At 30.1% G+C, this 26,916-nt stretch overlaps 5 protein-coding genes across 8 annotated transcripts; all 5 read left to right on the forward strand.

Moving 5' to 3' along the window:
* Window positions 1-2,482: 2,482 nt before the first annotated feature.
* On the forward strand, window positions 2,483-5,602 carry LOC126840810 (uncharacterized). The gene is made up of 6 exons (XM_050576764.1): window positions 2,483-2,605; window positions 3,311-3,392; window positions 3,497-3,709; window positions 3,939-4,225; window positions 5,192-5,264; window positions 5,388-5,602. The coding sequence occupies exons 1-6, from the start codon at window positions 2,483-2,485 to the stop codon at window positions 5,600-5,602; spliced, it is 993 nt and encodes a 330-aa protein (XP_050432721.1).
* Window positions 5,603-9,960: 4,358 nt separating this feature from the next.
* On the forward strand, window positions 9,961-12,250 carry LOC126840811 (uncharacterized). The gene is made up of 6 exons (XM_050576765.1): window positions 9,961-10,578; window positions 10,716-10,797; window positions 10,880-11,092; window positions 11,217-11,602; window positions 11,830-11,911; window positions 11,997-12,250. Exons 1-6 carry the CDS (start codon window positions 10,108-10,110, stop codon window positions 12,248-12,250), a joined length of 1,488 nt encoding a protein of 495 aa, XP_050432722.1. The 5' UTR covers window positions 9,961-10,107.
* An 85-nt stretch (window positions 12,251-12,335) lies between these two features.
* LOC126841005 (uncharacterized) lies at window positions 12,336-13,236 on the forward strand. Its single transcript, XM_050577125.1, has 3 exons — window positions 12,336-12,603; window positions 12,692-12,764; window positions 12,880-13,236. The coding sequence occupies exons 1-3, from the start codon at window positions 12,382-12,384 to the stop codon at window positions 13,095-13,097; spliced, it is 513 nt and encodes a 170-aa protein (XP_050433082.1). The 5' UTR covers window positions 12,336-12,381; the 3' UTR covers window positions 13,098-13,236.
* A 3,758-nt stretch (window positions 13,237-16,994) lies between these two features.
* Window positions 16,995-24,544, forward strand: LOC126841004 (uncharacterized). Of its 4 annotated transcripts, XM_050577123.1 has the most exons (7): window positions 16,995-17,509; window positions 17,722-17,803; window positions 22,037-22,243; window positions 23,281-23,552; window positions 23,849-23,924; window positions 24,027-24,242; window positions 24,321-24,540. In XM_050577123.1, exons 1-6 carry the CDS (start codon window positions 17,063-17,065, stop codon window positions 24,227-24,229), a joined length of 1,287 nt encoding a protein of 428 aa, XP_050433080.1. In that variant the 5' UTR covers window positions 16,995-17,062; the 3' UTR covers window positions 24,230-24,242; window positions 24,321-24,540. The 4 variants fall into 4 exon arrangements, with proteins under 4 accessions (XP_050433080.1, XP_050433078.1, XP_050433077.1 ...); XM_050577121.1 differs by having other exon boundaries at window positions 24,027-24,541; XM_050577120.1 differs by lacking the exons at window positions 22,037-22,243; window positions 23,281-23,552; window positions 23,849-23,924; window positions 24,027-24,242; window positions 24,321-24,540 and adding exons at window positions 17,910-18,122; window positions 18,518-18,789; window positions 19,360-19,435; window positions 19,542-20,069.
* Window positions 24,545-24,861: 317 nt separating this feature from the next.
* LOC126841032 (uncharacterized) lies at window positions 24,862-26,899 on the forward strand. The gene is made up of 2 exons (XM_050577242.1): window positions 24,862-25,001; window positions 26,358-26,899. The coding sequence occupies exons 1-2, from the start codon at window positions 24,930-24,932 to the stop codon at window positions 26,655-26,657; spliced, it is 372 nt and encodes a 123-aa protein (XP_050433199.1). The 5' UTR covers window positions 24,862-24,929; the 3' UTR covers window positions 26,658-26,899.
* The last annotated feature ends 17 nt before the right edge of the window (window positions 26,900-26,916 follow it).

The raw sequence follows: 26,916 nt of genomic DNA on the forward strand, positions 1-26,916 counted from the left end.
AAAACATAAAATACATTTCTTAATAGCTAATGCGCGCTATTGCCAAACAATTTATACCATACTAATTTGGTCTTCTTTTTCATCGATCTACCGCTGGTTTCCACGTTTTACTAAAAATATATATTCGGTATAAAGTCAATATTGGTTTTTAATTACAAACATTATAGTGGGTATATATTTTCTTGTTAGTTATAGAGGGCGACTTGAGGGGTAAAATGCCAAAATACTAAGTACATATATATTTTTTTTTAATATTAATACGGAGGGATTACTGAGTTATTAATTTATGATTAGACCAATAAATTAACAAAGATCATATTATTTTATGTATTATCCTAAATAAAAATGATTTAATAAAACAACGCGTCGTTACTTGTACATTGAATCATTTAAGTAAACATACATTACATTAAATAAAATCTTATTTCAATTTGAATACTAATGCCGGGTTGCACCAAATACTTACACAGAGATAAACTCGTTTAACTGGAGTTAAAAAAAAATTCTGTTGCATAAACCATGTTTGAAATTTGATCTGTTGTTAAAAATGTACTTTATCACAAGTTAAATTACAGGGTCATTTATCACTGTGTAAAAATGTATATGCAGTTTCATTTTGTTGTTAATGTTCTTTCGTTGATAACAAAATTTATCATTGATTAGACCCTGTATGTAAACCATTTTTTTCTTAAATATTGCCTATACAAAACTCCTGGAAAATGGTCGGTATCCAGGGGCCTTAAATCAAAATTGTCGATAAAAGTACTATGACCTTAGGAATTGACTTTTGGATTTTGGGTTATTTATACGTATATATTATTATGGTAACTTGAGCTATAATAGCGGTATAGTAACACAGACAAGATCACAATATAAAATTGGTCTCTTTCTTGTTTGTATACCAATTTTTTCGATGATCGAAAATTACTTATGTAGATAAATCTCTAATATTCAATCTCTTGTGCGTGGGTACATAATATGGACAAAAAAAAATTAACAAAATCCAAAATGTAAAAGTAAAATAGTGTAAAATTTACCGTGGAATATCTTATGTATAGTTAACTAAAATAATGGTGCCAATACGCTCCTTCCCCACTACGCACTGACTCCACTGTACTGGCTCTCTTATTTTTATTATTAACCCTGTCTATTAAAATAAAGTACATATAATATTTAAATGCAATTTAACCTTACTTATGAGTAAAACTTTATTAAAAACAAACAGTATTTTAATTGGTACCTATTACATATTAATCATTAATAAGTAATACTATTTTTCTATGTACGTTCAAAATTGTTTGAATAAAAATATAAAGGATATACAAAATAATGTCAAAAACATAGAATTTCAAAACACTGCAACTAATACATTTGTAATGTGTTTAACTGTACGTAATATTCGTTGTATTTAAGACATGCAAACGGCATTCAGTTAAAAATTATTGTACAACAGAAGTCTATGGAGTCACTGAGTTCAAGACAAACTATTTTCGAAATATAATCTAAATTTAATAACTACCCTACCATCCCTCCACGACCAGCCCTTACAATGCTTGGATGGCCAGCCAAGCATACCCCACGATAAATACACAATTTGAACGCTACTTTGGTTTTTTGTTTTGAATTTGTTTGGCTGAAAATCAGTCTGTCATTTTTAACTGTCAGTATTGGTCGATAAAAATCATGAGTGCGTTTTGTGAATTTTAAAGCTAATATACACACTGTAACTCTACTAATATGTGTCTGTGATAAGTTTTCATTGATAGCCTTCAATTACAAACCAATTCGGACCTTTACTTATCGTTAACAATGTACGATTGTTGTTAGGTTACTTTTTGGGCAAGTATTTGAATCAGACCGGGTACCGTAAAAACCGTACTTCAGCTTACTGTTTCCATTTGTAATCAACTCATTTAAATCGATTATCGAATTAATAAGATTTGAAAAACTTAAAAAGCATTAGTTTAACAGGTGTACGGTATACGGCTGCGGGTTTATACTGTACTAGTGTTTTACTGGCGTGGGATAACATGCATACAGTCATACAGAGTATAATAAGTGTGAAACTTTGAACAAAAGAAAAACGATTCAATATAGCTGTATGATTAATTCGTTTAGCGTGCAGTGAAAAAAGTAATTTATTTTTCGGGTTCTCAGTTTTGGCAGACATACATACGAATGCCGACGTATCTATGCTTTAGTACAATCTTAAAAACATGTGTAAATAGTGTTTTTTTGTTGGTTTTAGCTTTGGCAAACTAACCGAACGCAAAAATTCGTACATTCGTTTTTATCACGTATAGAAAGTTAGAAGCTGTCGACTGCATTATAAAAACTGGAACATATATTTCAGTGTTTAATATTACAACTCTAGATGTATCTGAAAAGTTGTATGCTATTACTGTGTTTAGGGCATTTTCATATTCCAACAACGCTGTTAATAAATGCGGCCGACGACGGTTCAGAGTCCACGGACTCAAAGATGTGCGATGAGTTTGAACAAATTTATCATCGCCACAAAGCCGAAATCACAGCAGGCCAAAGTACCTACTGCCGTGGAAGTTCAAGCAAAATTAACGACCCCGATGAAGATGAAGTAGTGATTGTGGGGTCAAGTAGATCAGACGAACCCAGATATTTTAATCCTGTCGATCTAATCTGGCAGTACACAATGTGTAGACAATTGAAATTGCCACTAGTGAATTATTTCCGTTTTAATCAAGTGGTGAAAATCCTCAATTCTCCGTTGCGGTGGGTTGAAGTTAAGCCAGACGGAAATTGTTTTTACAGAGTATTGTCTTTTTGGATGTCCGGCACGGAGGAATACTATTATATCATTCGACATTATGTATTACAAGTAATAACTGGAATATTGAAATGAATAAATAAAATTAAGAAGTATAGCTATCTAACACACCAGGCTTTTAAATACTCATAATACTGTGGCTTAAGATAAAATGAGATGACAAACTTTTTTGCTTTTACCACCTCTCAAAATAATTATTTGTAGATCAACTTTTGAAACTTAAATAGTACCTAAACGTATACAGTTTAATAACCTTAAAAATCATTTTCCAAAACTGGTTATCGACCAGTCAAAATATTCTGAAAATTGTTCTTATTTCAGAAGCTAATAAAATAATAATGCTAACCATTTTTTTTAAAGTTGATAAGAAAATAAATAATTTAGAAGAAGGTTAAAAACATAAAAGTTTGTGACAAACACTAAGAAAAATGTATTTAGTCGATCACTTTAAAAAAATCACTCTGTATAGTATATCGCTTTAAATAATAATATATATTTTTACAGATAGTAAAGACGGATCCACGTATTGTGGGTTTACTAGGAGAAGAAAAACATAGAGAACACTTAAATAGGTTATCAGAAAACTGTAGGTCAAAATATGTGTATTAATTTTGCAAAATCTGTGTACAACTGTTGTGAACATTACTCGTATAGAAAACATTTTTTTAAACATCACTAAATGTGTTTTAGCTTGGGCAACAGAAGTAGAAATCGTCGCGTCCACTCTTTTCCTAGATACACCGATATATGTTTATGCACAACATAAACAGACTTGGGACTTATTCGACCGGAACATAAAGTCCAAAACCCCACCGAAGAAAACGGAGAAGTGCATTTATATTCACCATGTTTCAGAAAACCATTATAATTTAGTGGCGGATGTGGTATCTGATCAAGACCAAGGTAACACCACAATAAGTACCTAAATACTGAAGCCTAATTTATCATTTGAATATATTATTGGTTGTTAAAGTTGCTGTAGTACCTAGGCGCTACACTTTTTAGTACCTACTGGTACTAATGTCTATTTAAACAACTAAATACTTAGCATAATTATTATTATAACCAATACATTACCTAATTGCGATAACTATATTAATAATCGAAAAGTTTTATATGGTTTTTTATTAAGGCCCTATTATGTTGAATCCTGAGAGTGAAATTGTAAAAATTCGAGAAGAAGCAATCCGATACTTTAATCCTGTCGGCGCAGCTTGGCAACACGGCAAGTGTAATAAATGGAATTTGGCGTGCGAAGAGCCATCCCAGTATGACCTTTCACCAACAATTCTCACCAACAGGTCTCCGAAGAAATGTGTGGAAATACAAAAAGACAAAAATTGCTTCTTCAGAGCACTTTCTTATTGTTTGACCGGCACAGAGAAACACCATCAATTCATCCGAAACCGTGTGGCTGAAGTAAATAACTAGAACCATTTGTAAAAAATATTTAACAAGAATCTATTTGCATAGCTAATAATTGAGACTCTATATTCTTTAAACACATGAAATACATGTAGGCACGTAGGACTTATATATTAGACCTTGTCTTAAAAACTTAAAAAGTCAATTACTCCAAAAGTCTTTATTTAAGGGGATTGCATGCGGTCGGTTTTTCAGTCAAAACACATCATTTGTATTCCATTACACAGACCGAACCAGTGATCCGATAAGCAATCTAAAAACAGATTTGAATTTGCCATGAAGTTTACTTATGATCGGTCAGAGTACTTTTTTCAATTTTTAATTTTAACCTTTTCCAAATTTGATTTTAAAATCAGAAATTTTATATAATATTCAAACGTGTTTTATACATAGTAGGAATAAGACATCAAAAAAGTACCCTGACCGTTCTCAAGTTAACTTCATGACAGATTCAAATCTGTTTTCAGATAACTTATCGGATCACTGGTTCAGCCTGTGCGATGGACAAAAAATGTACTACTATATTAACTAAAATGGCTTTTACTCATAGACAAAATTATTTAAATTAAAAATAATACCACGATGCTTTTAAAAATTAACCGGTAAATTAATCGACATGATCAACATTTATTAAAACCACTTTTTTTTTAAATATTGCCTATACAAAACTCCTTAAAAACCAACCGCAGCAGTCCCCTTAAAACTAGTTATCGACCGGTCAACATATTTAGTAGGTTATTTTCAAGATAAATACATTTTTAAAAGATGATAGCAATCTAAAAAGTAATAAAATAAATATATATTTGTAAAATAAATGATCACATATGCATAATAATATGATCTCAAAAGTCGTCAGTGAGAAAAACTAAACTTTAATTTAGTAACAAATTATGGTTTTTCAAATTGAATGCCGTTTTAGATTATACTAGCCGGTTAAATTAATTTCAGTGTATTTTTTAGGAAATTCTTTTTAATCGTGCTCTTAAAGGATTGTACACAGAAAATGAGTTCATAAGCTTTATAGTACTCAATGGTGAGTAAAATATTATTTTACAAGTCTTTACTTGTTATATTTTGTGTACTGAAAAAAAAATATTGTCCCAAACATTTTCAATGTTCAATGATAAGATCATTAAATGTTATCAATTTTTTTTAGATTGGGCAACTAAAATAGAAATACTTGCTTCGGCTGTTCTTTTGAACACATCGATATTTATCTACTCACACGACAGACAGGCATGGGATTTATACAACAAGAACATTGAAGACAATTTGGTTCCAGTGAATTCATTCACTGAAAAGTGCATTTACCTAAGGCAAAAGTCTCCAAATGAGTATGATGTAGTGCAAGAAGTAGAGACCTTTTTATAAGGCTGCCAATTATTATAACTAGATGTTGTAATAATTGAGAACATTTGTTTTTCTTTGTTAAAATTGATAAGTTGTATGTTACAATATGTATTAAAATTCCACTTATTTATAAGGCGACAGTATAAATGATATTTATTAAAACCCTGTTCACCTACTAACAATAAAAAACAAAATTAATAATAATAAATAGTAATTAATTTAAATAAACTAATGACCGTTTTCATGGCTTCAGCTTGAAGTTGAAGTGTTGTTTAACAGTTCTAAAATCGCCTGTTAAACTTTATTTTACTGTTAAGCAAAACTATCTTCTTCTTGGATGATTGAATGACTATTATGGGTTTTCAGACTTGAAATTTAGTATATGACTATATCTGTTATATAAACACAAAATAATTGTATATAAAATTTAAAAAAATAAACATTTAAAAAAAAATACCTCCAAGTTTTTCTCTTAGATAGGGTGAAAACATTTTTAGACAATTTTCTCAACATTTTGTAGTCAAGCTTTTTGTTTCACTAAGGAAAAAATCATAATTTTACTGTTGTACACTTTTAAGTTGAATAGTATGAGAGTATATAAGAGTATATAATAAAAACTCTTGTATTGTGGTTTCATCTGGTGGTAGAGGTTATGAGTTAGGACTTATTTAACTTTGCCTTTAGATAAATTGGCTTTTCCAGACATAACTACAATACTAATATAATAGTTGAGTTAACAACTTTTACAAAAATGTGACTTACACCACCTCGGTTTTTTTAATCATCTCGTTTATGTATTCCTTTTAGGTTCAGACTTTAAACATTGAATATGAATTAAATTTGAAAATAAAAATGTTTTTTCTAAAGTATTTAATAGTTAATTTGTATAATAGTTAAATAAATAAATACTAATACACGAATAGCTCAAATAGTTGTAATTTTCAAGCAATTTCAAACCCTTACAAAATAACAGCCGTTACCTATTATTCGTTTATGTTTTTTTTGTTTCTTTTTTGGTTAAACAAATATAATATTATGTCTCAATGTTGTTATTATTATATTAGACTATGTGAGTTCTCAAAATTATACAAAAACAACTTTATTAATAAAATAACATAAAGTGAGCTGCCCAATAATTTGGTTTGCCAATACAACACAGCATAAAATAATCAATCAAATGACATACGTAAGTTATATTATCATAGTAAGTTTTATTATTTCTATTGGCTAAAAATAATTATAATGTCCTAATAATAATAATAATACTATTAGGTCGTCATACACAAATAATACTATGCACACTTAGCAACGGTTTAAAACAAAATCACCTAAGCGATAATAATATTTTACTTGTAACGTCAACTCAAATAATTTTTCTCCTGATAAAATTCGGTGATTTTTTTAATTAATTAAAACGTGATTAAAAAGATTATGTTGACTTATACTTACGAATTTATATTTATTTATTTAAGACATTTAAACATTTTTTTTTACCTATAGATGCGTACCTGAGAAGGTGTTGTTTTTTTAGAACGATGTGTTTTTTTATTATTATCATTTCACCGAATCACATATATAAAAAAAAAGTACAAAACTATATATGATTTTTAAATTTTAACGAAAACATTGAGATATTTGCGTTAGTTAAGTTTCCTTTATTCAGCATATATTTATAAGAAAATAATTCAAATAAACGTCGATATAGTCCAAAAAATCTTTTTTTATATTTAACTATTTGTATAATAAGGTACTAGAATAAAATAATACTAGAATACCTAAGTTTTTTATTTAAATGACATATTATGTACAAACAGAGTCAAACGTTTATGAGGTCTAAAGCAAAAAAAAACTCTCTTTTTTAATAGCTGATTGATGTTATTCACAGATCCATTTGACAAAGACAAATGAATACGAAAAACCTTCGAGAAAGTGACTATTTAGTTCAAGATTTATGCCAAGTTTGAGTGGCCATCGCGTTTTCTTTCAAAACGGTGGTTTAAGTACACAACATTTTTGTCGACCAATATTGTCTAATTCATTTTCCTATTAGATAGAACATACTTTTTTTTTTTAAATTTAATTACCTTATGTTTATTTTGTTTGGTTACTTTTATATTATTTTGTCAACTATATATTTTCAAATTGTGTTGACTATTTTTAGCATTTTAAACTATACTTTTGTTGTGTTCATTTTTTATACAATACGGATTTTATATTCATAAATTTTTGTTTTAAATATAAATTAACCGTTTTATTGTAAGCTTTAAAACATAAAGTTGCAATAAACTTATATTTCTTTTGGTATTAAGTAACATTCATATTTTTCTTATCCTTAGTATATTATTCTTTGCTTATACGGTGTCTGTCTGCGATAATAAAAAATATACCGACAATTTCAAGGCATAATATAATTAAAAACTACAATAATTATTGACCTCTTAAATCAATCACTTTTTACTGTGATATTATCTCTACCACATTTCACATATAGATAATATTTTAAAATAAGTTATGTTTTTAAAATGATGAACAAGTTAAAAGATTAAATTTAAATTAATATAATAATTATTGTTAGTTGACAATATTAAATGTATGTTTACTTCTAGAACAAATATAAATGTGATCGGTTATGTTTTAGAATAGATTAGCAATTACAAGTTCATAACGTCAATACATGTACTGTTTTAGAGCTTAAGTTCTAAAAATTAGACCGGAGGTAGATCTAGAGTGAGGCTACAACATAATATACAATTTTCTTAAATATCTGTTGATAAACATTTGTATAAGCTCCAGAACTAAGAAACTTCATTATTCTGCCTTTTTTTTACAGCAATTTAAGAAAAACATGATTTTTTAAACAAATGTTTCCCTTTAATGTACGAATAAAATAGGATAAATATGGACATTTTTATAACATTAAACGTTTCTATGAGAGATTCATTTGTCATACTGTATTATATTATATATATAATACTACATATTATGCTGTTAAGAAGTCTAGCAATTTTTTGTTTAATATTTTTTTAGTGAATACGTGTTCGTTTATTATTTGTAAGTACTCGGTACGATTGTTTTTCTTTTTAATAATTGTAATTTAAGTTGTTACATTTGAAAAAAAAGTTATAGATTGTGGAACACTTGTATACCCAAAGTGATATTAAATATCAACATGAATCACAAGTACATTTGGATAAATGATGATACCTTGATTTTTAAATACGTTTAAAAAAATAGTCAATTGACGTTTTTGCAATATTGTAAAACGCTTACACACTAATAAATATTATATTTCGAAGTAATGTGTATTTTATAACGCCAAACAACTATTATGAGATAGTAAAGTTAAAGGCCACTCGTTTAATAATACAACTCAAAGATTAGGTTGCTCAGTTACTAAGAAATACATAGAAATGTATATCTTGTATATTCTTATGAGACTTCTACATAATATTCGACAATTCATATTTAATCGATTATTCCAATATCAATTCAAATAAACACTTTGTAATGCTTGTTTGTAGCCATATTATAAAATCGAGCGTAGGCAATATCTCAACAATAAGAGCCAACTGTGCAATTAATGTTTTATTAGTAGCTTAAATTAGTTCAATACAATTTATCGCGATTTTGCTTATTACGTTTTTTTTTTCATACAAAAATATGGTTTTATTGACATTTTTATTATAATATTATTTATTCGATAAAAATGTGGCGGCGCAGTAAATTGAAAAGACGGTAAATAGTGTTCAAGCACTTACTTTGAGCTCGTGACAAAAAAAAAAAATGTCGCAAAATAATTTAATTTGTTATATCTAAAAACATGTGTTATAACAATATGTTAACAAAAAAAAAAAATCTGTGATGGTAGATATATATGTCATTATCGAAAAAAACATTGTACCTGAAGACGAAGACTTTTGAAAATGTTTACCTACACTAAACCAAAAAAAAAAAAAACTATATAAAGCAAAAATGTCCAACCCCCTCCCCCCATAAAAAAGCCATTATGAGCTATGGTTTTGTACATAGAAAAATTTAAAAATTACATCTATTTCAAATGAGCAATGGATATTTGAAGACCTGTGGGCAACAACGAGACAACTCCAATAAATGGCGTTTTTCAGAAAGAACAAAAAACTATTTTAAAATGTATCATCAATTATCTGACAATGTAGCAAACCAAATTGTTTGTATAATCACACTAATTGTCTGAAAGAATCCAATACATCATATTAATATTATTCGTTTGGTGTCTGATGGAAAAAAAGGGTTATTTTTTTATTTAGTTTGCACAGACATATTATTAGGCATGGTTGACGACAGCTCAGAACTATCCTAAAAACATGCGCAAATAGAGTTTTTTTTTTTCGTTGTTCATTTTAGCTTATACATCAAACAAAAGAATGCTTTATAATTAACAAACAAAAAAAAAAACGTTATTTCTTAACGCGCATAGAAATTCAGAAGTTGTCGAGTGCACGATTATAAAATTAAACAAATTTCATTCATTAATATTGAATTTCTAGATGCATCTGGGAAGTTGTACAATACTACTATGTTTGGGACATGTTTATGTTCCAACAATGCTGTTAGTAGATACAGCCGACGACGATTCGCAGTCCAGGGACTCAGAGACGTGGGATGAGTTTCAAAGAAGCCACGAAGCAGCATTCACAGCGGGCCAAAGTAACTACTACTGTGGAAGTTCAAGCAGAAGTAACGACCCCGACGACGAACTTGTGATTGTCGGGTCAAGTAAATCGGATGAAATCAGATATTTCAATCCTGTCGACGAATTTTGGCAGCACGAAAAGTGTAGGCAATTGAACTTGCAACCAGAGGTTTATTTCCAATTTAATCGACCGGTGAAAATTCTCAATTCACCGTTGCAATGGATTGACGTTGTTCCAGACGGGAATTGTTTTTACAGAGCGTTGTCGTATTGGGTGTCTGGCACGGAGGACAATCATCTTGCCATTCGACTACGTGTATTGGAAGTAATTGCTCGAACGTTGAAATAAATAAATGTCATTAAAATGTATCAGCTTTCTAACACACCACGCCGTGAAACACATATTCCTCGAGGACCGAATATGTGTCGCTTTGAATAATAATAGCGTATATATTATTCCAGATAGTAAGGACCGATCAACGTATTTTGGAATTTCAAGGAGAAGAAAATTATCGTGAACACTTAATTTGGTTATCACAAAACTGTAAGTCAAAAAACGCGCACAATTTTTTTGAACATCGTTTGAACATAGAAACCACGTTTAAATACAATGAACTATGTTTTAGCTTGGGCAACAGAAGTGGAAATTGTCGCAGCCACTCTTCTCCTAGACACACCGATATATGTGTATTCGCAACGAAATCGCACCTGGGACTTATTTGACCAGAATAAAAAATCCAAAGGACCGCTGACGAAAACGGACAAGTGCATTTACATTCAGCATATTTTGGGAGTACATTATAATTTGGTGACGGACGTGATATCCGATCAGGACCTAGGTAACGTTAGATTATAAGTACCTTGGTCGTTACAGAGTTGCGGGGCGTTATTAAATTGAACATAAATTTTACTGTTTAATATTACTATGTTTATGGCTTTTTCATGTTCCAATAATAAATGCAGCTGGCGATGATCCAGATGCCATAAACTCAAGGATGTGGGATGAGTATCGAAGGACTTATCTGCACAACCAAGCAGGATTCGCTGGCGAAAGCACTGGTAGTAAAATTAACGACCCCGATGACCGACTATCGATGGTCGGGTCGAGTACATCAGATGAAGTCGGTTATTTTAATCCTGTCGATCAGTTTTGGCAGTACCAAATGTGTAGACAATTAAAAATGGATCTCGAGAATTATTTCCAATTCAATCAAGTGGTGAAAATTCTCAATTTTCCGTTGCAATGGGTCGCGGTCACACCAGACCAAAACTGTTTTTACAGAGCATTGTCTTTTTGGGTGTCTGGCACCGAGGATAATCATCTTATCGTTCGACTACGTGTATTAGAAGTAATAATTAGAACATTGAAATTAATAAATGTTATTAAAACATATCTATCCAACACACACCACGCTTTAAACACGCTATACTAGTGTGGCATAAAATAAAACATTAATTTCTATTAAGTATACTGTGTTACTATTAACAGTTCTTCGAGGACTTAAGAGTGGACCACTTTAAATAAATCACTTTGTACATAATATGCCGTTTTAAATAATAGTATATATTTTTCCAGATAGTAAGGACCGATCAACGTATTATGGAATACCTAGGAGAAGAAAATTACCGTGCACACTTAATTTGGTTATCACAAAACTGTAGGTTAAAAAATATTTGCAAAATTATTATTATGAACATTATTTGAACAGAAAACAAGTTTGAATACAACGAACTATGTTTTAGCTTGGGCAACAGAAGTGGAAATTGTCGCGGCCACTCTTCTCCTAAACACACCGATATATGTTTATTCACAACAAAATCGCACTTGGGACTTATATGACCAGAATAAAAAATACAAAAGCCCGCTGACGAAAACGGACAAGTGCATTTATATTCAGCATATTTCTGGAATACATTATAATCTAGTGACGGATGTGGTGTCCGATCAGGACCAAGGTAAAATCATCCTGTACAGATTTACCCGTTTTTCTATTTAGGTAGGTGTATGTTTATTTGCTTTAAACTATTTTATTAAGGATATATGTCGAATCCTGAGAGTGTAGCAGCGCCTGATGGTGGTATAGAAAACCCTGTGTCAATCGAAAGAAGTCAACAGGAAGAATTCAGAATGTTTTACCCTGTCGACGAGGCTTGGCAATACGACAAGTGTTTCAAATGGGATTTGACACTGGAAAAGCCTTTCAAGTATATCCAAATGCCAACATTTCTCAATACTCCGAAGAAATGTGTTAAAATGCAGAGAGACAAAAATAGTTTTTTCAGAGCAATTTCTTATTGTGTGACCGGTACAGAAATCAATCATCAAATCTTTCGAAAATATGTAGCTCGAGTAAGATTAACGGTTTTTCCAATTGTATGCCATTCTATAGAATATTCTAGTCGGTTTAGTAATTTCAGTGTTTTTTTTTTTTTTTTAGGAAATCCTTTTTAATCGTGCTATTCAAAAACTATACAAAGAAAACGAGTTCATAAGCTGTAATATACAAAATAGTGAGTAAAAAAATAGTATACAAGTCGATACTCTACGTTAATTGTATACTTACTTAAACGAAATGTCCGAATCGTCTTCATTGTTCAAGGATTAAGTTTTATCAATTTGTTTTAGCTTGGGCGACTAAAATAGAAATAATTGCTTCGGCTGTTCTTTTGGATACGTCGATATTTATCTATTCACACGACACACAGACATGGGACGTATACAACAAGAACATTATAGACAATGTTCCAGTGGACACTTCATTTGAGAAGTGCATTTACCTAAGGCAAAAGTCTCCAAATGTATATGATTTAGTTCAAGATGTAGAGCATAGAGGATATTTTTAATGCTGGCAATTAACGTACCTAGAGGTTTATATTGAGAAGATTTGTCTTTATCATTGTTAAAATCGTTAAGTTGTACTAATAAGCTGTATGCTACATTACGTATTAAAATTAAATATATTTATTAAAATCCTGTTTACCTATTAACAATAATGTGTTTAAACAATTATAACAAATAAAAATTAACTACCATTCTCATAGCTTTAGCTTAAAAACTAAGCAGTACTAAAATTATAGCTTAAACTCTACTGTATTCTGTATACTGTATACTGGATCTGCTTCAGTAATTCCAAGTAAAAGAAAGTTCTAGCTGTAGGACTCTCCCTTCAAGAAACGCAACTGTCTAGTTTTTGTTTATCTTTGTCAAAACATTTGCATTTCAGTAGTTTTTCTGAAAAACCTATTATACCTTTTAACGAATGCACACATTTACATATTACATTACAGGCGCCTTATTTTCTACCAGTTGCGGTGCCACAAGGTCGTATTATATCATTGCGTTTAATATAATTTGAAATTTTCTTTAAAAGCAAAAAAACAGGTAAAGAAAATTAATAAAACGTACCTACATGTCATAATATATCAATAACACATTTGAACATCTACAAAACGAATGCTATTGCAACGGATGGGTAAAGTCTTAGGTTAAAAATAAAGGTAAACATTTTTGTTTTATATTCAGTTATTTTTCATCAATAAAGGCATGAACAACTTCGAGGACAAATTAAGTATAATGCAGCCAGCGCAGTGGGTTTGGGGTAAAGTCGTATTTATTTTCATTTTGTAAACCACTGTTTTAGAGGCCAAGAGTATACTCAGACATAAGTATATAAACAAAACAGCTGTGTTATACAAGATAGATAACTCAAAAAATCCGGTTTGATATTTTTGTTTAAATTGGGCAACAAAAATAGAAATAATTCGCTTCGGCTGTTTTTTGGACACGTCGATATTTGTCTATTCACACGACACACAGACATGGGACGCTATACAACAAGAACATTATAGACAATGGTCCAGTGGATACACAAACCAGTAGGTAACCAGTGCATTTACCTAAGGCAAAAGTCTCCAATGTATATGATGAGTTCAAGATGTAGAGCATAGCCGAATTTTTAATGCTGGCAATTAACGTACCTAGAGGTTGTATATTGAGAACGATTTTGTCTTTATCGTTGTTAGAAATCGTTAAGTTGTACTGATAAGCTGTATGCTACATTTTATCGTATTAAAATTAAATATATTTATTAAAATCCTGTTTACCTATTAACGAAAATGTGTTTAAACAATTATAACAAATAAAAATTAACTACCATTCTCATAGCTTTAGCTTAAAAACTAAGCAGTACTAAAATTATAGCTTAAACTCTACTGTATTCTGTATACTGTATACTGGATCTGCTTCAGTAATTCCAAGTAAAAGAAAGTTCTAGCTGTAGAACTCTCCCTTCAAAAAACGCAACTGTCTAGTTTTTATTTATCTTTGTCAAAACATTTGCATTCCAGTAGTTTTTCTGAAAAACCTATTATACCTTTTAACGAATGCACTCATTTACATAGTACATTACAGGCGCCTTATTTTCTACCAGTTGCGGTGCCACAAGGTCGTATTATATCATTGCGTTTAATATAATTTGAAATTTTCTTTAAAAGCAAAAAAACAGGTAAAGAAAATTAATAAAACGTATCTACATGTCATAATATATCAATAACACATTTGAACATCTACAAAACGAATGCTATTGCAACGGATGGGTAAAGTCTTAGGTTAAAAATAAAGGTAAACATTTTTGTTTTATATTCAGTTATTTTTCATCAATAAAGGCATGAACAACTTCGAGGACAAATTAAGTATAATGCAGCCAGCACAGTGGGTTTGGGGTAAAGTCGTATTTATTTTCATTTTGTAAACCACTGTTTTAGAGGCCAAGAGTATACTCGGACATAAGTATATAAACAAAACAGCTGTGTTATACAAGATAGATAACTCAAAAAAATCCGGTTTGATATTTTTGTTTAAATTGGGCAACAAAAATAGAAATATTCACTTCGGCTGTTTTTTGGACACATCTATATTTGTCTATTCATACGACATAGAGACTTGGGATGCTTACAACAAGAACATTATAGAAAATGGTCCAGTGGATACACAAACCAGTAGGTAACCAGTGCATTTACCTAAGGCAAATGTCTCTGAATGAATATGCTGCCAATTATTATATCTAGAGGTTGTAATTGAAAACAATTTTGTGTTTATCGTTTTTAGAAATTGATAGGATGTATGTATCTACATTTTATTGTATTAAAATTAAATGTATTTATTAAAATCTAGTTTACCGATTAACAATAATGTTGTGAGTAAACTTTAGTATTAAGCAATTACAGCCCGATATTTTTTTTTTTAAATAGATTTTAGGAAACACCGTCGAGAACGACAAAAACACAAAATAAATATCTAAAAACTTGTTCCCGATTTTCGTTTTGGTTTTTGATTCAATTTAGTTTAACTAATTTTTCAGTGTATTATAAATAAGAATCATAAATCTATAGACAAATTTAAACAAGTTTACCTTTCCCACTAAAATACAGACATTTTCCTAATAATACACGTATTTTTTAACTTCAAGCATGTTACGCTATTTGTCGTTTTATATAAAAATTATCTGTTATACGTTAACTAATATATTTCCTAACAATTAAAGAATATCTTAGAAACATCTATTACACGATTCTAAGCGTTCATGCGGAACTAAGGAAATGTTGATGCAAATTTGTACATTTTGTAAAAGAAATAGCTTAAAATTTCCTGTGATTTGGTCATGAGAGAATGAGGTATTCATATCTAACAACGATACAGCATATTTTTTTATTAATAATTAACAACAATACGGCGTGTTTTTGTTTAAAACAATATTATTTTAATTATTCGCGAGTTTAAACGCGAGTTTTAATTAAGTTTTAAAAATTAGACCGAATGTTAATTTAAAATAAGACTATACTATGATGTACGGTTTTCTTAAAAATCTGTTCATAACTATTGTTTCCTTTTAACGCAATAAAAAAATCAAACATAAATGGTTCAAAATTTCAAAAAGAAAACCCTGTTATAAATAATATGTGAATGTTAACAATTGACTTGTTCGAAAGACCTTCGGTTTTGATAAATGCCGTTTAAAAGTCAAGCACTCTGTTTCTACTATTTGTACAGTGCATAAGTGTTCATTTATTATTTATTGGAGGCACGACCATTTTTCTTTTCAAACATTTTTACTTTAAGCTGTTAGTTACATTTGGAAAACGTTGAAATCTGCGGGACGCTTGTATACACAAATGGTATATTACAGACCAACATGGAACACGAGTACATAATATTATACCTACCTTGATTTTTCAATACGGAGTTTTTGCAATATTGTAAAACGCTTACACGCTAATATAAGTGTTATATTTTGATAAAAATGTGTTAACTTTCCTATAACAGATTGTTTCAATATCAATTCAAATAAACACTTTTTAATTTTTGTTTATGCCCGTATTATATGGAGTGTAGGCAATAACTCAACAATAAGAGAGCCAACTGGGCAAAACGGACTACATTCAGAAATACCATTGTCAATAAAACTACTCACACATGGACATTGTTTACTAGTGATTTTATTAAAAATACAGTGTATGATATTGATGGATGAACAATGAAATAATACCTATTATGGCCTTTGATTTTTGTTTTTTATTTAGTTGGCGCAGACATACAAAAATGGCGTCTCTACAATTTAGTACAACCCGAAAAACATGTGTAAATAGTGTTTTTTTTTTCTAAATTTTAGGTTATACAAACACACCAAACGCAGAGATATATCATAGCTATAATAAAAAAACATTATTTCTTAACGCGTTTTGAAACGTTGAAGTTGTCTAGGGCACTATTAAATAGAACATATTTTTCTGTTTAAAATAACAATTTTTAGATGTATTTAGGCAGTTGTATAATATTACTATGTTTAGGGTATTTTCATATTTCTGCAATGCTGTTGGTTAATGCATCTGGCGAAAATTCACAGGCCATGGACTCGAGGATGAGGAAAGAGTTTCAACGAATTTATCCTCAAAACGATGTAGCCGAAAGTAGTAGCAGTGGAAGTAATAATCAGCTAGTGATTGTCGGACCAAGAACACCAGATGGAGATCTATATTTTAATCCTGTCGATCAATTTTGGCAGTACGAAAAGTGTAGGCAATTCGAGGGAGTGCAACTCGAGAATTATTTTCAATTTAATCAAACGGTGAAAATTCTCAATTCTCCATCGCAGTGGGTTCAAATTACACCAGACAGACACGGTTTTTACAGAGCGCTGTCTCAATGGATGTCTGGCACGGACAAACACCATCAGACCATTCGACAACGTGTACAAGATGTAATAACTAGAATATTGAAATAAACAAAAATTAAATTAAAAAGTATCTAACACAACACATTTAAAAACGCATAATGTTAATGTGTGGCATAAAATGTAATGTTATTTTCTATTGGGTATTAAACATATGGCCATTAGCAATTCTTCAAAGACTTGACACACGCACAAAAACAATTATTGATTGCCTAAAATAATAATATATATTTTTACAGATAGTAAGGACTGATCAACGAATTTTGAATTTTCTAGGAGAAATAAAGCATCGTTCACACTTATTTTGGATATCACAAGACAGTAGGTCGAAAGATAAGAATAAATAATATTTAATTTTGTACAATTATTGTGAATATTACTTGAACTTGTTAAGATTTTCAAACATCATTAAACATTAATGTTTTAGCTTGGGCAACAGAAATAGAAATTGTCGCGTCCACTATTCTCCTAAACACATCCATATATGTGTATGAAAACCTTAAACGGGCTTGGGTCTTATTTGACCAGAACAGAACACACAGAGGCCCACTGAAGAAAACCGATAAGTTCATTTATCTTCAGCATGTTTCGGAAATACATTATAATTTAGTGACGGACGTGAAATCCCACCGAGACCCAGGTAAAATCACTATAAGTACTTAAACCTAATTAATCATTTGAATACTTTATTGATGATTAAAGTTGCTATCGTGTTATTTGTATACCTACCAATAACATATGTTAACACTGTGTTGAGCAAATTACTTTACTTTATACATAAATTTACTAACCTATTCTCAGTCTACCTAATTTAATTACTTATTTTTTTTTTTTAAATATTACATTTCTTATAACCCATGCTCTATCTCTTAAAATTCTCTAAACCGTTTGAAACCCCCCAATTTCCACCAGCCTTCAAAGATTCGCAAAATATTTTTTTTTCTTTTATAATTGATTTTATTACTCTGAAATGTTGATCCTGATATGCTAAAAATTTAAATAAATGTGTATATTAATTACTCTTTGTATGAATAGTCGTACAAAACGTCTTGCCAATAGGAAGAAGTCAACCGGGAGAAATCAGATTCTTTTGTCCTGTCGACAAACTTTGGCAATTCGATAAGTGTAATAAATGGAAATTGTCACTCGAAAAGCGGTTCGATTATAACCGGATACCAACACTTCTCAATACACCGAAGAAATGTGTCGAGATACAAAAAGACAAGAATTGTTTCTTCAGAGCGCTTTCCTACTGTGCGACCGGCACAGAAAAACATCATCAAATCATGCGAAAATATGTAGCTGAAGTAAAAATTAGAACCATTTGGATAGATAATTGAATAATCATCTAGCTTACAGTTTACATCTGAGATAATTTACGTTCTGTATCTTTTCAACAATATATTATGTAGGCATGAAGGACTTATATATTATTCCTTCTAGCTATAACTGTAAACGTTAAACGCTTTATAAAAGTATTTATTTAAAACAGGTTATCGATCATTCAACATATTTATTTTTATTGTAACAATTTGATAAAATAAGATTCAAAAGCAGACACCTATCTGGAAAATAAAATAATTTTTTTTTTTTTTTGTTGCAAAATGCATAATATTACTTATGCAAATTAATATCATCCCAATTCCGTCAATAAGGTAGACTACAAAATTGCAACTTGGTACGTCCCGATCCCAACAAAAACCAAGGAAATATTAGTATTATTCATTTAACTTGGGTTTAGCAAGTCATAAACTGGCCGGGCTGCTAGTTTAATATGATAACCATTTTTATTTAAGAAAATATATTTTAAGGTTATTCAAACCGTATGCCATTTTGGAATATTTCAGACGGTTTTATTATATTTAGTGTGTTTTCAGGAAATTCTTTTTAATCGTGCCATTCAAAAATTGTACAAAAGAAATGAATTCATAAGCTTTCATCCGATAAGGCTTAGTGAGTAAAATAGTATCAACCGTAGTCGTTACTTGATAAATGGAATCTCCCAAACATATTTTTGATGTTCAAGGATCAAATCACTAATTGTTATTCATTTTTTCAGATTGGGCAACTAAAATAGAAATAATTGCTTCGGCTGTGCTCTTGAATACATCTATATTTGTCTATTCACCCGATACAAAAACTTGGGATGTATACAACAAGAACATTATAGACAATGTTCCAATGGATATAATGAATGATAAGTGCATTTACCTAAGGCAAAAGTCTCCAAATGAATATGATGTAGTTGAAGAAGTACTGGACTTTGTTGATGCTGCCAATTATTATAACTAGATGTTGTAAATGAGAACATATTTTGTTGTACGTCATATCATTGTTAAATATTGATAGGTTGAATGCTACATTAAATTTAATTTATTCATAAGATCTAGAAAATAAAATAACAATATTTCAAAATGTATATAACTAAAATCCTGTTTACTGACAAACAATAATGTTAAAAATTGAAAATTATAAATAACAGTTAATTTATTCAAATATAACTAATGACCATTCTCGTGGCTTCAGCTTGAAAATTAAGTATTGTTTAATATATGTAAATATTTTGATATGAGTATGGCTATAACCCGCCTAGCTTTGAACGACTTTTGATGTTTATACATTTTTTTATAGATTCATATTTTTTAAGCACGTTTATTGTTTAATAAATGACCACAAATTTTAGTTCAAAATAGATTGATTTGATTATGAGATGAAATAAGTTGGACTTGTTATAAATGAATAACAAATAGCATTTATTAAAGAAAGGCCATCATATTATATTCTTAGGTCAGCTTTCGTTTCTTTTTATAAAATTAAATATATAATAAGTTATTTTGCACAGTGCTCACTCATGTCTATCAATTAAAAAATTATCTTAACTGCTATTTGACTATTAAAAAGTTGTTAGACTATTAAAATAAGTCTATCAAACTATTTTTGATCATTTAGTATATTACACTACACATGAAACTAGAGAAGTATGATAATTGACATTGTCTTTAATTATCTTTTTTTAATAATATGCCTGTATTTGACACAGTCAATTTCAATGCCTATTAATCATCACTAATTCTATTATTTAATTATAAATCAGCAATATACTATGTTTGGCATATTAGTCGTACAGTCTTTTATAGTTAAATTTAAGAATTCAACGGTTAAGTAAGATTTGGAGATATGGATTTTTGTTGGATTTAAATATAAGTCCACTATAGCGTTGCTAAAATGATCAAGCATATTGTACATATTTTTGTAGTTTTCTTAAAGTATTTTTTCTACAAAAGTCAACTAACAAGAAAATTATAACGACCGAATGAATTAAGCGGTAAAACCGCAGATGTAAATAATTCGAGTATTTCTAAAAACAATAATAGGTGTTCTGAAAAATTAATATTGTAGAATATTTTAAAAGAATCGCACCACACTATGTGTTAAATTCGTATTCATTCGTTTGGTGTGTAATAGAAAATGTGATTTTATCGTTATTATTTAGTTTGCGCCGACCTTAGCAGAAAAAAAACAGCTCTATACTTTAGAACAGTGCCAAAAAAATGTGTGCACAGTGTTTTTTTGTTGATTTTAGCTTATACAAACTAACCAAACGCAAGGATACTTTATAGTTGATATAAATACAAATACATTGTTTCTTAACGCGTTTGGAAACTTTCAAGTTGTCTAGTGCATATTTTACTGTTTAACGTTAAATTTTTAAGATGTATCCAAGCAGTTGTATAGTATTACTTTGTTTAGGGTATTTTCATATTCCTGCAATGCTGTTGGTAAATGCAGTTGACGAAAATTCAAAGGCCATGGACTCGAGGATGAGGAAAGAGTTTCAACGAATTTATTCTCAAAACGATGTAGCCGAAAGTAGTAGCAGTGGAAGTAATAACCAACTAGCGATTGTGGGACCAAGAACACCAGATGGAGATCTATATTTTAATCCTGTCGATCAATTTTGGCAGTACGTAAAGTGTAGGCAATTCGAGGGAGTGAAACTCGAGAATTATTTCCAATTTAATCAAACGGTGAAAATTCTCAATTCTCCATCGCAGTGGGTTCAAATTACACCAGACAGACACGGTTTTTACAGAGCGCTGTCTCAATGGATGTCTGGCACGGACAAACACCATCAGACCATTCGACAACGTGTAGAAGATGTAATAACTAGAATATTGAAATTAACATAAAAATAAATATATAAAGTATCTATTATCACAACACAATTTAAAACGCATAATATTAATGCGTGGCATAAAATATAATGTTATTTTCTATTGGGCATTAAGTATACAGCCATTATCAATTATTCTTCAAAGACTTGACACACGCACAGACACAATTATTGATTTCCTAAAATAATAATAATTTTTTTTTTTACAGATAGTGAAGAAGGATGTACGTATTAAGAATTATCTAGAAGACATTTATCATCGCCAACACCTAATTTGGTTATCATATGACAGTAGGTCATATATTTAATTGTGTACAATTATCGTGAACATTGAACTTGAACTCGTGAAGATTTTTAAATATCATTAAATCGTGTTTTAGCTTGGGCAACAGAAGTAGAAATTATCGCGTCCACTTTTCTTCTGGACACACCGATATATGTGTATGAAAACCTTAAACAGGCTTGGGTCTTATTTGACCAGAACAGAACACACAGAGGTCCACTGAAGAAAACCGATAAGTTCATTTATCTTCAGCATGTTTCGGAAATACATTATAATTTAGTGACGGACGTGAAATCCGATCAAGGTAAATATCACTATATTAAGTACTTAATCCTAGTTTATCATTTGGTAACAATTTATTGGTAATTAAAGTTGCTATCCTGTTATTTGTATACATAACACAATATGATAACACTGTGATGTGGAAATTACTTTTCTTTATAAATAAATTACTTTTACACCAACTAAATACACTGCTAAATACACTTTTAACACAATGTTAGTTAACAAAATTCATTTTACATTTAACATCTGGTCAAATGAAATAAGTTTCACCGTGACGTTATTATTGTTAAATTCTATATTTTGTTAAGTTCACAAAACGTTAGTTGGGTTACCAAAGCGGTTACCTCGATTCCAACGTTATCATTGGTTATCGAGATATGTGATAACTGATAAGTGATTGTGTTATTTAATTTTTCAGTTTGTTATTATTTGATATTTTATTTTACTTTCTTTTAAGTTTTAACGTTTCGGTTTATATAAATAATAATTTATACATCATTTTTTAACACACACTGTTTAGATAGTATACACCTTTCTAAAAATAGTTTGTCATTAAAATAATTGTTTTTATTTCGAAAGCCTAAAAAAAAAAAAGTAGCTAGTGATAAGAATTATTTCAATTTACTCAGGACAGGCAAGGCATAATAAATACAATAAATTATGATATTTGATCCTATAATGCAAGTCTGTGCCGTTCCTTTTTACCTGATCTACTTACATAAAACATCTTCTACTTACCCCTATAAAGGGTTATCGAAGTTGTCATTTCTATTGTTTTCTAAACACACAATTTAAAGAAGTTCCTCATCAAATGTGTAATTCATTAGTTGTTAAATATAACTGACAATAAGTTAAATTCTTAACAAATGTTGCTGAAACCGGCTGTCTATCTCTTAAAGTTCATTAGGCCGTTTGAAAACCTCTAATTTCCCTCAACCTACAAAGATTTACAAAATAATTTTTTTCTACAATTGATTTTATTGCTCTAAAATGCCGATCCTAATATTCTAAAAATTCAAATAATTCTGTATATAAATTACCTCTTTGTGTGAATAGTCGTACAAAACACCTTGCCAATAGTAAGATGTCAACCGGCAGAAATCAGATTCTTTTATCCTGTCGAAGAACATTGGCAATTCAATATGTGTAACAAATGGAAATTGTCACTAGAAAAGCCTTTCCAGTTTAATCGATCACCGACAATTCTCAGTACTCCGAAGGAATGTGTCGAAATACAAAAAGGCAAGAATTGTTTCTTCAGAGCACTTTCTTACTGTGTGACCGGCACAGAACACCATCATCAACTCATGCGAAAATATGTAGCCATGGTAAATACTAGAACCGTTTAATCGAATAATCATCTAGCTTCAGTCGTCCCACAATTGACTTTAGAATTAATAGGAATGTACCCTAAAAAAAAAAAAAAAAAAACAGATTCTTTTAAGTTAAATATTAAAGTTACAGTATAAATTGATTTCCAAATTTGTGTAGGAAATTATTTGAACACAGTGCTCGATAGTTTAATAATAATATGATAAAGGTTTTTATCTTTGCAAATATATTTTAAGGTTATTCAAATCTCACGCCGTTTCAGAATATTCTTGTCGGTTTTATTTAATTTCAGGAAATTTTTTTTAATCGTGCTATTCAAAAACTGTACGAAACAAACGAGTTCATTAGCTTTTCCACGATCAACATTAGTGAGTAAAATAGTATTTATTAATCGTTACTTGTTAAACGGAACGTCCTAATCTCGTCTTTATTGTTCAAAAAATCCATTTTTTTTTTTTTAATCGTTCTAGATTGGGCCACCAAAATAGAGATAATCGCTTCGGCTGTTCTTTTGAATACATCAATATTTGTCTATTCAAACGTCACACGTACATGGGACGTGTACAACAGGAACATCATCGACAACAGTGCGGTGGATACAGCAACCGCTAGGTGCATTTACCTAATGCAAGTGTCTCCAAACCAATATGATGTAGTCAAAGATATTTTTTAAACTGTCAACCAATGTAACTAGACGTTTTAATTGAGTACATTTGAGTTTATCTTTGTTGAAAATGTATTTTACCTTGTCTGTACATTCCCAGAGTCAGATTTTAGTGTCCCATCTTTGCCCTTTGACAATTCGGTGGAACTTGAGAGTAAGTATAACTTTTTTGGCCATACCCATTGGAAATTGTAATTCTACACAAAGGTTATATATGACACATTCCCAGGGTTTAAATGGGAACTATAAATCTCTGTGCTAGCGCAGACAGTAGATGGCGTTTAAAGGTGAATCACCTAATCTTAAAAACACACGCCTGTTGACCTCGAAGAAATGTACATTAGAATTGATATTATGTTTTGATCATCATACGGCCATTATGATTACTGAAACAATACAAATGTGGTTGTGTCTTACATTATGCACTATTAATTGTTTATTCGACAGACTGAACTATTTTTATTATTACTGTTGTTGTTGTTTTTTTTTTTTTCATTTACAATCCAATCGCAAATAACGCATCTTCAATCGCACAAACGGATAAAAAGAAAAAAATGTATATATTATATTTGATTGGAAATATCTTGAGGTCGTTGCCAGGATGTCCGCTGTGAAAGGAGGAGTGGCCAAGAGGTTAATATACCTGAGAAACAAGGGGTACGAATATTATGTGTGTGGGGCATATAAAAGATAGATTCCTTAGCGTTTGATGGTCTACAGTGGTTTTCACGTTCAAATTGTGCAGTCCAAGTTTGAGTTGAGTCCGACAATGAAATTTCTGGTGAGTACAAATTTATTTTATTTGACAATGCAAATGTGATAGATTTGTGGGGATTTGTAGGGTTTTCTCATAATTTTACTTGTTAAGATTATACTAAAAACATCTAATCTACCCAAATGGGAACATATATATATATTAATTGAATTTTCAAATTGAGAATAATGTACTGAAAATTTTGACCGGTCAGTATTCGGTTTTGAATCATTTTTTTAATGTTATTTAAGTTTAAACTCGTTTATCTAAAATTGGTCATCACTATTTTCAGCAAATTATTTTTTATTTAAGTTTCAAAAGTTTCAAAAGTTCTAGATGATACTAAATTTGAATATTGTAATATAGTGAAAAGTTTTTTCAAACCGAAAAAATACAAAATATCAATCATTTTAAAAGAAAACAGGCGTTAAAAGAATAACACGGTATATAACTTTAAAGATAATTGTTTTATATTTATTATTTAAAACTAACAATATTATTAAAATATTAACTTAGATAAGTTCAAACTTATTAGTATAAAAAAAAAATTGTTAAAATGTTTTATTTTTAATTAATAAATACAGTTTATAATAATAAAATAAATAAACAATATACTTTTTCTTCTAATTAAACAATTATTTTTAATACTCTTTTTTTATTATTATTTATACATCAAAGTATTAAAAATCCTTCAAACCTATTGAAACTAATAAAAACAATCAGTGAGTAACAAATAATAATCACTGTATTAAACGTATAAAAAATGACCAATTAATTTGTGATAAATTTCGGATAATAAGGTATTAAATAAAATATGTATTTGTCATTTAATTTAGATAAAATGTATCAAGAAGGTGTCGTTTGAATAGTTACTTTTTCTTAATAAACTGATACATTTGTTTTTAGGCAAGTCAGATTCGTTGTCAATATGAATACATGTAATTTAGGCATTTAGGAATAAACCGGTAGCTACGAGGTTATATTGGCTATACATTATTATGATATTTACAGCTAGCTTTAATGTGTATTTATTTTATTATAACATCAAGGTCAGTGTAGTAAGTTGGTAGTAAGTTTTTTTACTCGGATTCATAACAGAAACTGCTTGCATTATTTTTTACAACTCTCACTTGCTGATTCGACGTCAGGTTGCTCGAATAAATAAGGAATACACCCATGTAAAAATCGTTTAAGTACATTTAGATAAGTAGAATGAGCAGTTAGATTTATTATAAGATACAATTTAATATATTATAATCTTATTTACAATAAGATATGATAAGTTGTTAGGAGATATTGGTTGTTTGAAAAGCCATTCGACACCCAGCGTAACAAGTGTGTTGTTTAATCAAATAATATTATATTATATTTGCTTTATTCCAGGCAATTGTTGTGCTGATGGCTTCGGCCGCGTACGCCGCACCCGCCCCGGACGTCACGCCGGTGTTGCTTCCAAGAGTGCACTTGGCCTCGCCCGACGTCACCCTGATCAAGCAACCGTACGTGATACAGCAACACGAGCCCGTGTTCAAGCACGTGTACTACCCGTCGGAACCGGCCTACGTGCACCTGCCGGCGCCTTACGTACCCGCCGCGCACTACGCCTATCCGCAGCCGGCCGCCATCTACCACCCGGCCGCACCGTCGTACGTCCAACACTCGGCCGTCAATTACGTTTTGTAAACGCGCTTACGTATTTACGCGACAGACATGGAAAATGTATCAATAGAATAGCGTGTACAAAAAAACAAAAATACGTTTATTATTTTTTATTATTTTTTTATATTTTTATTTACAAATACAATAACACAACAATAATATCTCAACATATTTTTTATTTGAATAATTTTTGTTTTTTTTTATACATTTATATTGTTTTGACGGAAAAACTAATAAAAAAACAATAAAATTTCGATAATATCGTATTGTATTATATTATTTA

Source organism: Adelges cooleyi, unplaced genomic scaffold (genome assembly GCF_023614345.1).
Source record: "Adelges cooleyi isolate 19-005CV unplaced genomic scaffold, UGA_ACOO_1.1 ACOO_flye_CR_arks_rails_tigmint_CR_PRNA_376, whole genome shotgun sequence".
NCBI lineage: Eukaryota > Metazoa > Arthropoda > Insecta > Hemiptera > Adelgidae > Adelges > Adelges cooleyi.

Excerpts from the sequence above, each read along its gene's own strand:
- LOC126840810 (XM_050576764.1), top strand. The coding sequence starts at position 2,483 with ATGTGCGATGAGTTTGAACAAATTTATCATCGCCACAAAGCCGAAATC. Across the intron at positions 4,226-5,191 it reads TCCGAAACCGTGTGGCTGAA|GAAATTCTTTTTAATCGTGC; the intron begins GTAAATAACTAG and ends TGTATTTTTTAG. Across the intron at positions 5,265-5,387 it reads AAGCTTTATAGTACTCAATG|ATTGGGCAACTAAAATAGAA; the intron begins GTGAGTAAAATA and ends AATTTTTTTTAG.
- LOC126840811 (XM_050576765.1), top strand. The coding sequence starts at position 10,108 with ATGCATCTGGGAAGTTGTACAATACTACTATGTTTGGGACATGTTTAT. Across the intron at positions 10,798-10,879 it reads AATTTGGTTATCACAAAACT|CTTGGGCAACAGAAGTGGAA; the intron begins GTAAGTCAAAAA and ends ACTATGTTTTAG. Across the intron at positions 11,603-11,829 it reads TTCGACTACGTGTATTAGAA|ATAGTAAGGACCGATCAACG; the intron begins GTAATAATTAGA and ends ATATTTTTCCAG.
- LOC126841005 (XM_050577125.1), top strand. The coding sequence starts at position 12,382 with ATGTTTTACCCTGTCGACGAGGCTTGGCAATACGACAAGTGTTTCAAA. Across the intron at positions 12,604-12,691 it reads TTCGAAAATATGTAGCTCGA|GAAATCCTTTTTAATCGTGC; the intron begins GTAAGATTAACG and ends TTTTTTTTTTAG. Across the intron at positions 12,765-12,879 it reads AAGCTGTAATATACAAAATA|CTTGGGCGACTAAAATAGAA; the intron begins GTGAGTAAAAAA and ends AATTTGTTTTAG.
- LOC126841004 (XM_050577120.1), top strand. The coding sequence starts at position 17,063 with ATGTATTTAGGCAGTTGTATAATATTACTATGTTTAGGGTATTTTCAT. Across the intron at positions 17,510-17,721 it reads TTCGACAACGTGTACAAGAT|ATAGTAAGGACTGATCAACG; the intron begins GTAATAACTAGA and ends ATATTTTTACAG. Across the intron at positions 18,790-19,359 it reads TGCGAAAATATGTAGCTGAA|GAAATTCTTTTTAATCGTGC; the intron begins GTAAAAATTAGA and ends GTGTGTTTTCAG.
- LOC126841032 (XM_050577242.1), top strand. The coding sequence starts at position 24,930 with ATGGTCTACAGTGGTTTTCACGTTCAAATTGTGCAGTCCAAGTTTGAG. Across the intron at positions 25,002-26,357 it reads GTCCGACAATGAAATTTCTG|GCAATTGTTGTGCTGATGGC; the intron begins GTGAGTACAAAT and ends GCTTTATTCCAG.